The 13,145-nt window shown below is 30.8% G+C and overlaps 1 protein-coding gene across 2 annotated transcripts in view; it reads left to right on the forward strand.

Annotated features, from left to right (window-relative positions):
- The window catches only part of RASA1 (RAS p21 protein activator 1), a 99,979-nt gene that overhangs the window by 41,416 nt on the left and 45,418 nt on the right, over window positions 1–13,145 (forward strand). For both annotated transcript variants that reach the window (XM_033109929.1, XM_033109930.1), the window contains exons 2-7: window positions 1,418–1,570; window positions 2,572–2,707; window positions 3,326–3,396; window positions 5,710–5,827; window positions 9,009–9,040; window positions 12,986–13,038. In XM_033109929.1, coding sequence (XP_032965820.1) covers window positions 1,418–1,570; window positions 2,572–2,707; window positions 3,326–3,396; window positions 5,710–5,827; window positions 9,009–9,040; window positions 12,986–13,038 — 563 coding nt within the window. The remainder of the gene's footprint in view (window positions 1–1,417; window positions 1,571–2,571; window positions 2,708–3,325; window positions 3,397–5,709; window positions 5,828–9,008; window positions 9,041–12,985; window positions 13,039–13,145) is intronic.

Consider the following 13,145-nt stretch of genomic DNA (forward strand, 5'->3'; position numbering starts at 1 on the left):
TTTTAATGATCATTAGTATAAACTTTTCCTTTTAGATTTAAAAAAAAAAAGCTCTTGAAAGTTAAATTTACTTGTCAATAGCTTCAAAGATAATGGTTGAACTGAGACCAGAATTTTAGAGGAATGCAATGTTGATTGTTCTTTCCCTTCTTCTAATAGTTTACAATTATATTTTTCCTATTAAATTATAATGAAGCTCCATGATTAAGTTTTTCATTATTTTATTTCAGTCTTATGCACAGACCTCCAAATAAATGGGTTCGTTTTTAGAAGAAAACTAAAAATAATTATTTCAAGAAATTTTGAGTTTTCCTTTAAATAAATTAAGGAGTCAAGAGTAGTAAGCTTTCATTACAACCAGCTTACAAAAAAAGTCATAGTAATTTAGTAGTTTGACTGACTTATCACTAGATATTAAATATATCAATGTAATATGAATGTTTATTGTTTTCCTCTGAAGGTTTCAAGTTAGATAACAGTTACCAAAGGGTAAGTTTGGATGACTAACATATTAAAAGTGCAGAAATATTTCTAAAAAATTACTTTGTAGATTTGTTACCATGAGCATATGAAAATTCCAATCTATTTCTAAATTGCTTCTGTTCATATCAATCCATGAGGCTTTTATCAATATAGATTGGTAGCATGGATGATACTAGAGTTAAACAGCCATTTTAAGCAAGATCATCTGGTAGTACGGTAGGTAGAATATTGTTAAACTGAGAGCAGAAAAGTTGAAAGGAGAAAGGTATTATTTATTTTCCATATGTTTGTTAAATAAGTTTGAGGAGTTGAGTTCAAATGTGTGGTTATGGAGTAGATAATGTTAAGACCAAAGGGAAAAATCAGTTTTATGTAGAAATAGGAAATAACAACAGTAGCCATTGCACAGCACCATTCTATTTTCCTATTTTAGGGTGAAACAGTAAAATGGAATAAAGTTTTATATTCTTACAGGTACAATGTGCCCTGTTATGTCACATCTCAGATCTTTAGTTCATAGAGAAGTAATAAATTAATCATTTGTTTCCATTTACCAATCTTACTCTTAATTTTCTAAGTAATGATTTGATTGTAGTGTTTGTATCTTGAACAGATAAACAGTCCTGGAGGTAGAAGAGATGGGCAGAAATGGAAGGGTTCATATGTGCGATGATTAGGCCTGAGCTTATAGAAAAAAATTGTAAACTGAGTAAATGAATTTTTTTTGAGAGACCGAGGAGTTAAAAACAATTGAGTTAAAATTAGAAAAACAATTGAGTTAAAATTAGAATCAAATTATGTATTTATAAAATATAAATGTTTAAGTTACATGTAGGTATTTATAACCTCTAGTAGTATGTTTTTCAGTTATCAGTAATTGGTAATTTTAATGGTTGCTATTTTTACTCTAATCTGTTATTTTTTTTCCACTTAGGTGGTATCATGGAAAGCTTGATAGAACTATGGCAGAAGAGCGCCTCAGACAGGCAGGGAAGTCCGGCAGTTACCTTATAAGAGAGAGTGATCGGAGGCCAGGGTCCTTTGTGCTTTCATTTCTTAGCTTGACAAATGTTGTCAACCATTTTAGGTAAGTCTTTATTCCTATTATAGGCTACACAATATAGCTATTTTGCTGTACTATTAATAAAAATACCAGCTTTAATAAAGGTGAATGACTCACTGACATTTAAATGATGGAAAAAGAGATTTGTTTTCAATTAAATGATTTAGTCAGAGATTTAGAGTAGATGTTGAATGTTTACATTTTTTTTGAAAACAATATTACTATTGGGCATTATTGTGCTAATCCCAAATATAATTATCACTTTTAAAGTATAAAGTATAAACTTTTTACATTACAAGGAAACTTGGAGTGGTAAAGTGGAAATACCGAGTAACAGAAAATACAGGAAACAATTTTTAAGAGTCAAGGTGTGTGCCCTTTAATTCATTTAACTTCACTGTTCTGAAACTCTTTGCACACGCTCATTTCAATTAAATGGGCATGCAAATTTTCAAGTACAGATATAAAAGTCTGTATGTGTAAATATATTTACATATTTTATTCAATTTTATTTTTAGGGGAGAGGTTGAAAAAAATCATCTAGTGCCTATTATGTTAACTGATAAAATAGTTTTGTATACCCTTGATTTAGATTTTACAGTAAGCTTTAATAATAATACTGTCATACCACATGTAGAATGTGAAATTATTATTATACCCTGTGTAAATGTTTGAAGAGATCTGTAAGCTACTTTTAGCCAGAGAAAACTTACTAAAATTGTTAGTCAGTCTTAAATATGGAAAATGAGAAAAGGTTTCTGAGGCTAGATTCACAAACATTTTAATGACTTCTGTAATTGAGATATGTAAATGTGATATGTTATATCAGTTGCATACATATATATTTTTAAAAGAAATAATCAGAAGTAATTAGCATAAGGTAAAGATATTAACAAGTGGTATTTTAATACAGGGTATAGTTAAATGAGTATTGAAAATTATGTATTTATAATTTCTTTATGGAAATTGGTCTTCAAAATTGTCTAAAGGTTTTTGTTATACTGATTTTTTTATTGTACAAATAGGATTATTGCTATGTGTGGAGATTACTACATTGGTGGAAGACGTTTTTCTTCACTGTCAGATCTAATAGGTTATTACAGTCATGTTTCCTGTTTGCTTAAAGGAGAAAAATTGCTTTATCCAGTTGCACCACCAGAGGCAAGTAAAACTTGAATAAAATATCTTTCAAAATTTTATTATTTCTCTTTACTAATTGGTTAGCTGTAGTTTACTTTCCTTGTGATGTTTATTTAATACAATTGAAGTATTTGTTGTATTAAATTTTACTTCTGGTTGTACTATGAGAGCAAAACTGATAACTTCTTTAAAGAAAAAAAGTAATTTGTCTGTAATTTTGTATTTAAGTTACTTGATTTTTTATAATGCTGTATGGTGATAACAAATATTTTTGAATGGATGAGAGTAATTACTGATATAGTGCTAATTGCTGAAGTTGCTTCAAGATTCTGAAATGCCTTGTATATCATCAGAGAAATGTGAATTTATATGTTCCATATAGCTTATTTCAAATTCAATAATCGTTCATATTCCTCGATAAAAACATATTGGTTATGTGGTTAAAAGAATTTCTGTAAAAAGAAGACAAGCATTTCTAGGCTTTGAGTACTTAGGGTCTCAGTAAAAAATAGTTTGACTGATCCTGTAGAGTTTATAATGTGGATTTTTATTGGCTTTCACTTTGTGTGGACATACCTGATTTGACTTTGACATAAAAAGGTTATTTATCTTTTGTAAATCATTTTTAATGGTTTCTAGCCAGTAGAAGATAGAAGGCGTGTTCGAGCCATTCTGCCTTACACGAAAGTACCAGATACTGATGAAATAAGGTATTTTATAACACATTCTCATTTATCAGCATTTGAAATAGTCATTTGAAAGACTTTGAAAATTTATTGGTCTTGGACTTAGAAGGTTTTAGAATTTGAGGAAATAACGTGCAGAAAGTTAAAAGTGCCTTTAATATTGAGTCATTGTTCCAGTATTCCTTTGTTGGCTTAACTGTTTAGACTGGATTTGGGATCAGAGTGGCCACAGTGAAGATGACAGGAGAAATAACTTAGCTGTTATTAGACTATCTCTGACAAAGTAAGGAGAGCTCTGTTATATGCTATACTCTATTTTAATTTTTATTACTATATGACATTTATGTCTCAACTATAAATGCTACTCAAATAATGATCAAACTTCTGTTTTACATGATGGATGAATAATTTTAAGTGTTATTAATGGTATAGAACACAGTACTTTTCTGTTTTTATTATATTTGTATAATTTGATGTATTATATAATTTGCTAATTATCAAATTATCACTGTGTTTCTATAAGCTGTTTAACTTTCTAATAGAAAATTTGTTTCTTAATAAAATTTTAAGGCTGCTTTTGAATAATTACTGATTCTGAGTATATAGTTTTCATTGAAATCAACAGCAGCATTTAAAATATGATAACTTTAGGGGGTTATTACAACATTCTGGAAATATAATGTTTTATAAAACAAAGATTCAGGTATCAGAAATCTCAAAATAGGAATTCCATTTTTATATGATTGTCCTTAAAATAACAACTTCTTATTTAGTTCTTATTGGCATACCTTTATTTGTGATTTAAGCTTGAAAATTCAATTAAAGGAAGAGAAGGGAGGAATTGTGTATAACAAAGAATAGCTGTAAACTAAAAGTTCAGAAATTTTGGATAATTTATTAATTCTCATATAGGACAGTAGTTCTCAAAATGTGATCCATATAACCGGGAGGATCCTTGAGACCCATTTCAAAGGGTCCATGAGATCAAAACTAATTTTATATTAATACTAAGACATCATTTGCCTTTCACTGTGACATTTACACTGATAGTACAAAAGTAATGGACAGTGAAACTGCCAGTGCCTTAGCACAAATCCGGGGAGTAGCACCAAACTCTACAGTGTTCTTCACTACCACACACTTGCAGTTAAACAAACAAGCCAGTTTCACTTAAGAATATTCTTGATAAAACATTTAAAAAAATTTATTTTACTAAATCTCAACCCTTGGCTACACGTCTTTTTAATATTCTGTGTGATGAAATGGAAAGTACGCATAAAACACTTGTTGCATACTAAAGTTCAATGTCTTGAGGAAAAGCAATGAGTTGAGAGCTGAACGAGCTCCTGCTTTTGTGCACCATTTTTACGTAAACTGTGGTTATACAGACTCAAACGTTTGACATGTGTTTTTTAAAAAAACCAAAGTGTTTGTTACTTCAAGGGAAATGGCAGTATTTGTTGCCAACAACAAAATTTAAGCTTTCAAGCAAAAATTGGAGTTTTGGAAACCCTGTATCTGCCATCAGGAGTTTGACAGCTTTTGAAATACTTAATGACTTTTTGGTAAGAGTCATGGTAATATTAAAGAATGGGATGTTTTGATAATGTATAAATGTGTTTACATCTGGAAGATCTGCATAGCTCAGTTGAACCACTATTTTCTAAATGATCAAGGATGATGTTACAAAGGTATGCACAGATCCATTTAAAGTACAAGATAGATAAATAGATGTTACTGGAATGAGTACAGAACATTCATTGATATATATAGTTTTAGATTCCACATTACAACTGACCTTCATGAAAGTACCTCTTGTTGAGTTTTTGGTATAACATAGCCTATAATTAACTGAAAGGCTAATTGTGCTTATTTAAAATAATTTTTTTAAAGTAACTATTGCTTGTGTATGTGTAATGAGTTAATTTATTTTATGTTTATAATTTTATATCTAACCTACATCTGAAAGAGGAATAACACTGAAATTTAACTTTTCAAGTTCAGTTTTCTTGGAGTTAAACCCCAAAGCTATAATACATATAATTACTGTTTACAAAAATTCTTGTTTAAATCTAACAATATCCAGTGATGTACATAGTACAGGTACCTTTATTAAATCCATTTTACCCATGAGGAAAGTAAGATTCAGATTTTTTAAGTGTCTTCAAAGGTTTATATGTTGATAATGCTAGAAAGAAGACAAATAAATCTAGGGTATTTGACTTTAGTGCCATGCATTTTCCAATATATTATCTCTGTGGTAAGTACATGATTACTTACATTTCCATGTTTAAAATTTTTAATTCATTTTAATAATTTCATAATCACTATTTTCAGTTTCTTAAAAGGAGATATGTTCATTGTTCATAACGAATTAGAAGATGGATGGATGTGGGTTACAAATCTAAGAACAGATGAACAAGGCCTTATTGTTGAAGACCTAGTAGAAGAGGTGGTAAGTTTTGTTTTTTTCTACTCATTCTCAGAATTCTAAATATGTTGTAAAATTGTACAACTTATCTATAATCAGAGAAATTAGCTATGAATACATTTTTTCTATGAAAAACCTCAATTCGTAAGTACAAGAAATTTTTCATTAAAATGTATTTACTGTTAGTAAATGCCGTTTATTTGTAAAAAACATAGCCAAGCCAGCATGTTTTAATCCATAGCTGCCAATTTTCAGAAGGTTTTTGTCAGTTTCTAAGAATTAGAAATGTATTAACATTTGTGATTATTTCTTTTTGTCTTCTTGGTCTTTCTCTTAAATGATGTTATGTCACACTAATCATGGAATCTCACATTTTTTATCTCCCAAATATATGTATAATCTTCTAGTAACCTTGGGAAACCTCAGTTATGCTACAGATACGTATGTTAATCACATGGTTCTACGTTTTGAGTATTCCCCGTGTTTTCATTGTCATCTCATAATACATTATCAATACTCTTACCACACAGTATAAATAATCATGTTTGTGCATTTTTAGTTAAGAGGTCAGCATTGCAGCAGCATTTGCATTTCAGATAGAATACTCAGTATCCCTGAAATATATCACACAGTATATTACAATTTTGGAATTCACCGTTTCAGATTTGTCTAGTGAAATGGAATGTTTTCTGTTATCTTTTACAGCCCTCAGAGCTACTGTTGTTAAATTATGCCATAAACCTGGAAATATGTTATGATTTGATATTGTTCCAGGAAGACGGCAGTGGAGAATTTTTTTTTCCCCCTGCTATTCTCTTGTCTGTCTATGATGGCAGTGAGTTCTTGATAGGTGAGGAAAAGTGGGAGGAGTTAAGGAAATGGTATGATACATTCCGTATTCATAGTCACATAACTTACTTAGTAGATGAGCTGGGAGTAGAATTCCTAATCCCTAGATTAGTATTTTGTATTCTACAGTAGGAGAGAGATTTATCCCATGTAGCCAAGAAGTATTCAAACTGAAGAGTCTTACTGTCTCTGTTGGTTTTACTACAAAATTTCTTAGTTAAAAACATGCTGCATTTTCCTCTCCCCACTGTAACCCTCCTCCCCTTGCTGTACCTCTTCTTCCCGCATTCTGATTATTTAAAGGAATTATAGTATACTTGAATTTTTCTGAAGCTTTCAGAATTCTGGGTCAAATTTAACAAGATAAACTTTAATAAAGATAAATGAATGTTATCCAGTGAGTACAGAAAAAAAATAACCCAGTTTAAGATAAGGCGACACAACCAAACATCATTTCAAGGAAAGGAAAAAAAGAACAAGTTAACAACTCAGTATGAGTGAACAATGTGATGTGGCTGCTAAAAATGAATATAGTCATACTTTGAATTAACAGTGGACTAGTTTCAAGTTAGAGTTATAAACAATTTTTACTATTAATATTTAGAATAATTTTACATAATAATCTTCACTGGAACATAGTTATTCCTTGTAGATTGAAAAACCATTTGGAAATTGTCTAGATTGAGGCATTTAGTTGGTGGTTGGATTTAAGGAATTTCCCACTCTGAAATTCTAATTATTATTCTCCAGTTACATTTATATGTTTATGTCCTAACTCTAGAATGTAAGTCTGTGAGGATTTTTGTCTCTGACTCAATAATGTATCTCCTTTGCCTAGAATAGTGTATGGCATTAGTAGGTATTCATTACATGTTTGTTGAGTGAATGTGTTTGTGCCTGTTCTTTTTCCTTTTCCTTCACATTCCTGCCCTGCTAGACTGCCTTATAAAATTGATTCATCTTTATCAGTTCAGCTCAGGTGATACTCCTTCTTTCACAGCGGTTTTATGCATTTCGAGATTCTCTTAGGCTAAAGTGTATCTGCTTGTGTTTCCATCGCACCTTGTTAATTCTGCATTCCATTACATTGTGTAAAATTTATTTTATAAACCTCTGCTGTAGAGATGAACTCCTTTTGGGCAATGATAATGCATTTTGTTTTTATATAATTTTTAAAGCATACTGCTTTGTAATATAATAGTCATTCATCAGTGAGTGCTTGATTTTACTTTGGTTAGGTATTTAATGAATGAGGACCAAACACAGAGCGGTAAACCATGTATAGTTAGACCATCTTTCTACTCTTTCCCTCAGTATTCAATGAAAACTCGGTTCTAGACATTGTACTGGGTACTAGGACTACAGTTCAACATATACTCAGAGAAAATGAAATGCCCAGCATAGTACTAGCACTGGTGGTTGTGGTGATGGGTGTTAATCAAGAATGGCTAAGAGCTGAATGAATAACACTGGTGTATCTTAAATAATAGAAGTATCAAATAGAGTAAGGTATAGTTAAAAGATGGTAAAAGAAGGATGTTTTTCCTGCTCAAAGTAAAAGTTTATATTTATGTTTTAGGGACTCGGTGTCTCACCGAGGAGGTGGTATGTGAGACAGATCCTGCCTAGAAGGTTTAGGTTTTAACTAACAGGTAGGAAGCAGTAAGTGGAAAGGACTTTTTAAGTCAGAAAGAACAAGCTACACTGTTGGCGAATGTAGATTAGCAAATAGGTAGTTATATGTGACCATGATATAGATACCTAAAGAAAATTGATAGTGTGAAATGGGAAACATAGACTTGAGTCATACGATAAAAGATTTTGGTTGTAAACTGAGGAATTTATAGGCAGTGGAGGGGTATTAAAGGTTTGGTTCTTAAAAATTGTTTGCTTTTGTTTGGTTTGGTGTTTATTTATATAAGGCAAAGGTAAAAAAAATTGATGAATCCAGATTAGAGTGGTCGGGTGGAACACAGGTAATTATTACTAGTTGGGCTACTGTAATATTAGGTTGGTGCAAAAGCAATTGATGTTTTAAAGGTTAAAGATAATTGTAAAAATTGCAATTATTTTGTACCACCCTAATAGTTTAAGAAAAGGGAGGAAAAGGGCCTGAGTTAGAGTAATCATAATAAGGGAAGAGGGGTAAGGAGAGAGTTTTAGAAGGACAGTTCTTGAGCAGAAACATCTTTTCTTGTATACACTAAAATAAATATGAAGGTCACGATAGAGATATGTTTGAAGATATGATTTTTATTCTTAATAAAAATAGATTTATAGTTAATTATATAAAATACTGTCTTAATAATATATAATAATATAATAATAATATATAAATACTGTCTTCCCCGTTTAGGGCCGGGAAGAAGATCCACATGAAGGCAAAATGTGAGTTTGTGATAATTGCTAAAAGGAAAAAAGAAGATTGTAAACCTACTAATTGGATAACTTTGGCCAAAAAATATTTTAAAAGAAAATCGATACTTTTTGGACTTTTATTTGGTTCAGGAACTGATGTCTAAGTGTTTTCTTAAGGACCTAGTGATAAAGTTTTATTTTTAAATAATGAAGGTAATTTAATATCTATATATAACTCTACATCACCAAACTAAAGACTTTTCAGTAAACATTACATTAATAACATGAATGTCACAATTCCTCACATCCTTGTTTTCTTACTGATTTATTAATAGTATTTATTTTCATCATCACACCTTTTATGGTTCAGGTTTTCTTTTTTTTTTTTGGTCAGAGAACTTTTCTCCAAGATCATTTTTCTTTATTGTATTAATAAGGTTCTGCAGGGACTTCCTTTTCATAATCTTTCCAGGCTGATTTTAAGTATCTTATAAGAACTAATTCAAAGAGTAGGTATTACTTCACTTATTATTTTCCACATTCTTCTCTTATATTCCAGGTGTTATTAGTTGTAACCAGTAACCTGTTATGGGAAATCACTCCATGTGGAGTTTCAGCTTTGCATTAATTTTATTATTGTCCTTGAAGATCTTTTTAAAGTGTCCTTCTCATGCCTTTTGACATTTAATTATAAATGTTTTCTTTCAAAGATCTTAACTCTTAACTCCAATTGTGTTTTACCTATATTATTTTAATAGACTATTTGTTAATCTTCTAATATCTTTCAGTAGAATTTTTTTTCTTGCCTTCCTGTCAGCATTTGTGGATGGAATTTAAGCCTGACCTCTCAAGTGTTTGCTTATTTTGTTTCTAATCATTAGAACATAAAAACATTAAACTGAATACTCCACTTGCAGTCACCTAATTTAGTTACCCACCCTTCCTTAAGTATGAGATATTTTTTGAGTTATTTTTCCATATCATTCTATGCACCTGCAAAATAGGCTCCATCAGTGAGACCTTACCTTATTGACTGTGTTAATTTAAAGTCTCCCCGCTATCTCTATCAGGAGTTACAAATTCTAATTAATGCCTGAAGGGCATTAATTAATGTAAGCAAATGAAATAGGTAAGGTGTATATATTCCCATTTTTCTCAAAGTACAATAATCTTGATCTTTCTTATTTTCTCTCTTGGTCAAGATCAAGGTACGTGGAACTATTTCCCTACTGTAAGAAAACAACACTGCAAGTGCAGTGATAAATGGTAACTGGCACTCACTCTTTACATTAGGGAAGATTGTAAGAAGTCAAAAACTGGAAAATGTTTGCCCACAGTATGGCAACCACTCTAATTGATATGTGCAAGAATGGGAGTCTAATGTTGTGAAAAGTCCTCTTGTGTTTCAAGAGCAGCTAGAAATCTATATTTTTATCCTTATTAAAAATAATGCTATATGTTTATTTAAAAAAGAGGGAAAAAAATGTTGGTCAAATGCCAGTAAATATTTAAAGCACATGCAGTTTTTTCTTAGCATAAAGTATAAGTGCCATTTTCACCGGGAAATCTTTTTTTTTTATATTCAATATCATTGTGATTGTTCAATATTTTGAACCTTATAATTTTGTATTCGTTAGGTATTTAGCACAAGCTAAACTTGCACTGTTGGCTTATTTTATATATTTGTCAGCCCCCCTCATTTTTTAAGGTGGAAACTGGAAGTGAAGCGTCCTCAGTAACATCAGGAGTGCACTTTGAAACTAAATAGATGGTATAACTTAAGCTGTGTTTTTTCAGCTCCCTAGTTTCATCATATAGGCGTCAAGTCCTGATAATTTTATCTTTTAAAATACTTCTTGAATGTGTGCCTTTTTCTCAATCCTAACTGTATTCTAGTTCAGGCTCTTTTCATCTATTACCAGGACTTGATTTAGCAATAACTTCGAAGTTAGTCTTCCTTGACACTGTAGCTCCTGTTCCAATTGCCAGAATCTACCTAATACAAGTAGTATTTGACTGTGTCACTTTTTCATTTAAAAATTTTAACTGATTCTCTACCATCTTTACCATAGAAGAGCCTGAAAAGGTCTTCTAATCTAGCTCTTTTTTCCTTTTCTAGTCCTATCTCTTGTTGTTTCTAGTGTTATACTCTCCAGATTATAGGTCTTAACATGCATAATATTGTTTTTCTCCTTTTGCTTAAGCTGCTTCCTAGGCCAGAATTCCCTTCCATTGTGTTTGGTTAATTTCTGTTCTTACTTAAGGACTTAATGCATCACTTTTCCCAAAAAGTCTGTTAACTTCTACACTCTACAAAATTGGTGCCCTTCTCTGTTATTCCAGAAGTGCCCCAGCACATACCTTTTACTGTGCTTTATTATATTTTCAACGTTGTTTTTATAGTTATACAATATTTGTGTCCTTTTTTCTTACTAATATGGGGACTTCATAAAAAGCAGATTCATTTTTCTATTATTAGTACAAACCATGCACTTGAAATATATACACATTACATAAAGATAATAGATGTTTGAATGAAGAAACTCAAATCCAATCCTGTCAGAAAACAATATGGCTGATTTGTTCTCTGAACTTCATTTCTTTCCCTCTCACTCCTTATATTCCACCTTTTCCCATTATTCTAGCTACAAAAATACAGGATTGGCCATTGAGGTCATTTAATCAGCTCTCCCCCAGAATATAGAAATCCTGTTCTAGCATTTGTAGTGAAGAGTCAGATGATACTTGAATGCAATATAGAACCTTTTAAGGCAGCCTGGACTGTTTCAGTTACATACTTGCTTTATATTGTTCATAATTTGCATCAGGAGCCCCGGGAGATCTGAATCAGCAAGGTAGTGGTTGGAATAAAGTTAAAGCATTTAAAAGTTTAATATTTCATTCATGTAAAAAGGTAAAAATTCAGTTATATTTTAATACTTTGATCGGTAATAGTGTGGATGGTTTAAAACAATGTGAACAGCCTCTAAACTTTGTAAGATTGGATTTTAGAGCACATATGTGTTTTAGTTTCATATTAATAGTATTTTTACTTTCCAACTTGCTCTGTAAGCCACTATTAAAAATAATTGTAGACCCTAAGAATATATGGCAAAATGATCTGGAGTTATCAGCTTGTTATTAATGTATTCATCAGCAAGATAAATAATAGTCCTCCAGGTAAATGAGAGATTCTAATTCAGTAACTAGTAATTAATTTTTAAAACTAGATATGTCATTTTAAGGTACAATTTAAATACTTTAGTTATATGTTACGGATCTTGACCTTAATGCCATTTATCATTTCTAAAGGTTTATTTTAAGTATACAGAATGTAAAATGTTCCAGCATTCTAATTTGATATATCATTAGCTCAAATAGAATTAGGAATACTAAGTCATTCTTTTCTTTAGTTCTTGATGATGATATCTATTCTTCTCATCTACTCAATCTTATTTTCTGATTTTTCAGAAGTATGAATCATTCATGTTGATTTTTATTTGAAGAGAGAACTTACATATATTATAGGGAAATTCACTTTGACAGAAATATGGCAAGAATTAAGTCACGTATTTTTTTTCTGGGCAATTCTGTAGTAGAGTCTCCCTGTACCACCCCTCCCTCCCAATAAAAAGAAAAGAGAATGCTAGCTGTGATGTAAGCATATAGCAGTTTGTCATTATCAGGGTTACAGTCATTGTTCATTTTGAGTTGATAATTACTATGGAAACTGTAGTTCATACTAGATAGTCCCTGATTTTTCTATATTTTGTTGAAATTATGCATGTTTACAAAGCCTAGTAACATAAATGTAAAAGGAATGAAATCATAAATCAATTATATTGCATTTATTTCATTATGTCAGTTTGAAGTACAGTATTACGAGTATTATGTTGGTTATTACGAGTATTTAGTTTTGATCGTATAACAGCAAAAGAGATTTTATTTACATATTGAATTTGTTCTCTTTTTAAGATGGTTCCATGGGAAAATTTCCAAACAAGAAGCTTATAATTTACTTATGACAGGTACTCGTATATTCACTTGCCTTTTCTAATATCTTTAATTCAAAATAATAAAAAAAGTGATTCAACCATTTACCACGTGTTTTGCTTGTAGCATTCATTTGGTACTT

The sequence above is a fragment of the Rhinolophus ferrumequinum genome, chromosome 7, assembly GCF_004115265.2.
Source record: "Rhinolophus ferrumequinum isolate MPI-CBG mRhiFer1 chromosome 7, mRhiFer1_v1.p, whole genome shotgun sequence".
NCBI lineage: Eukaryota > Metazoa > Chordata > Mammalia > Chiroptera > Rhinolophidae > Rhinolophus > Rhinolophus ferrumequinum.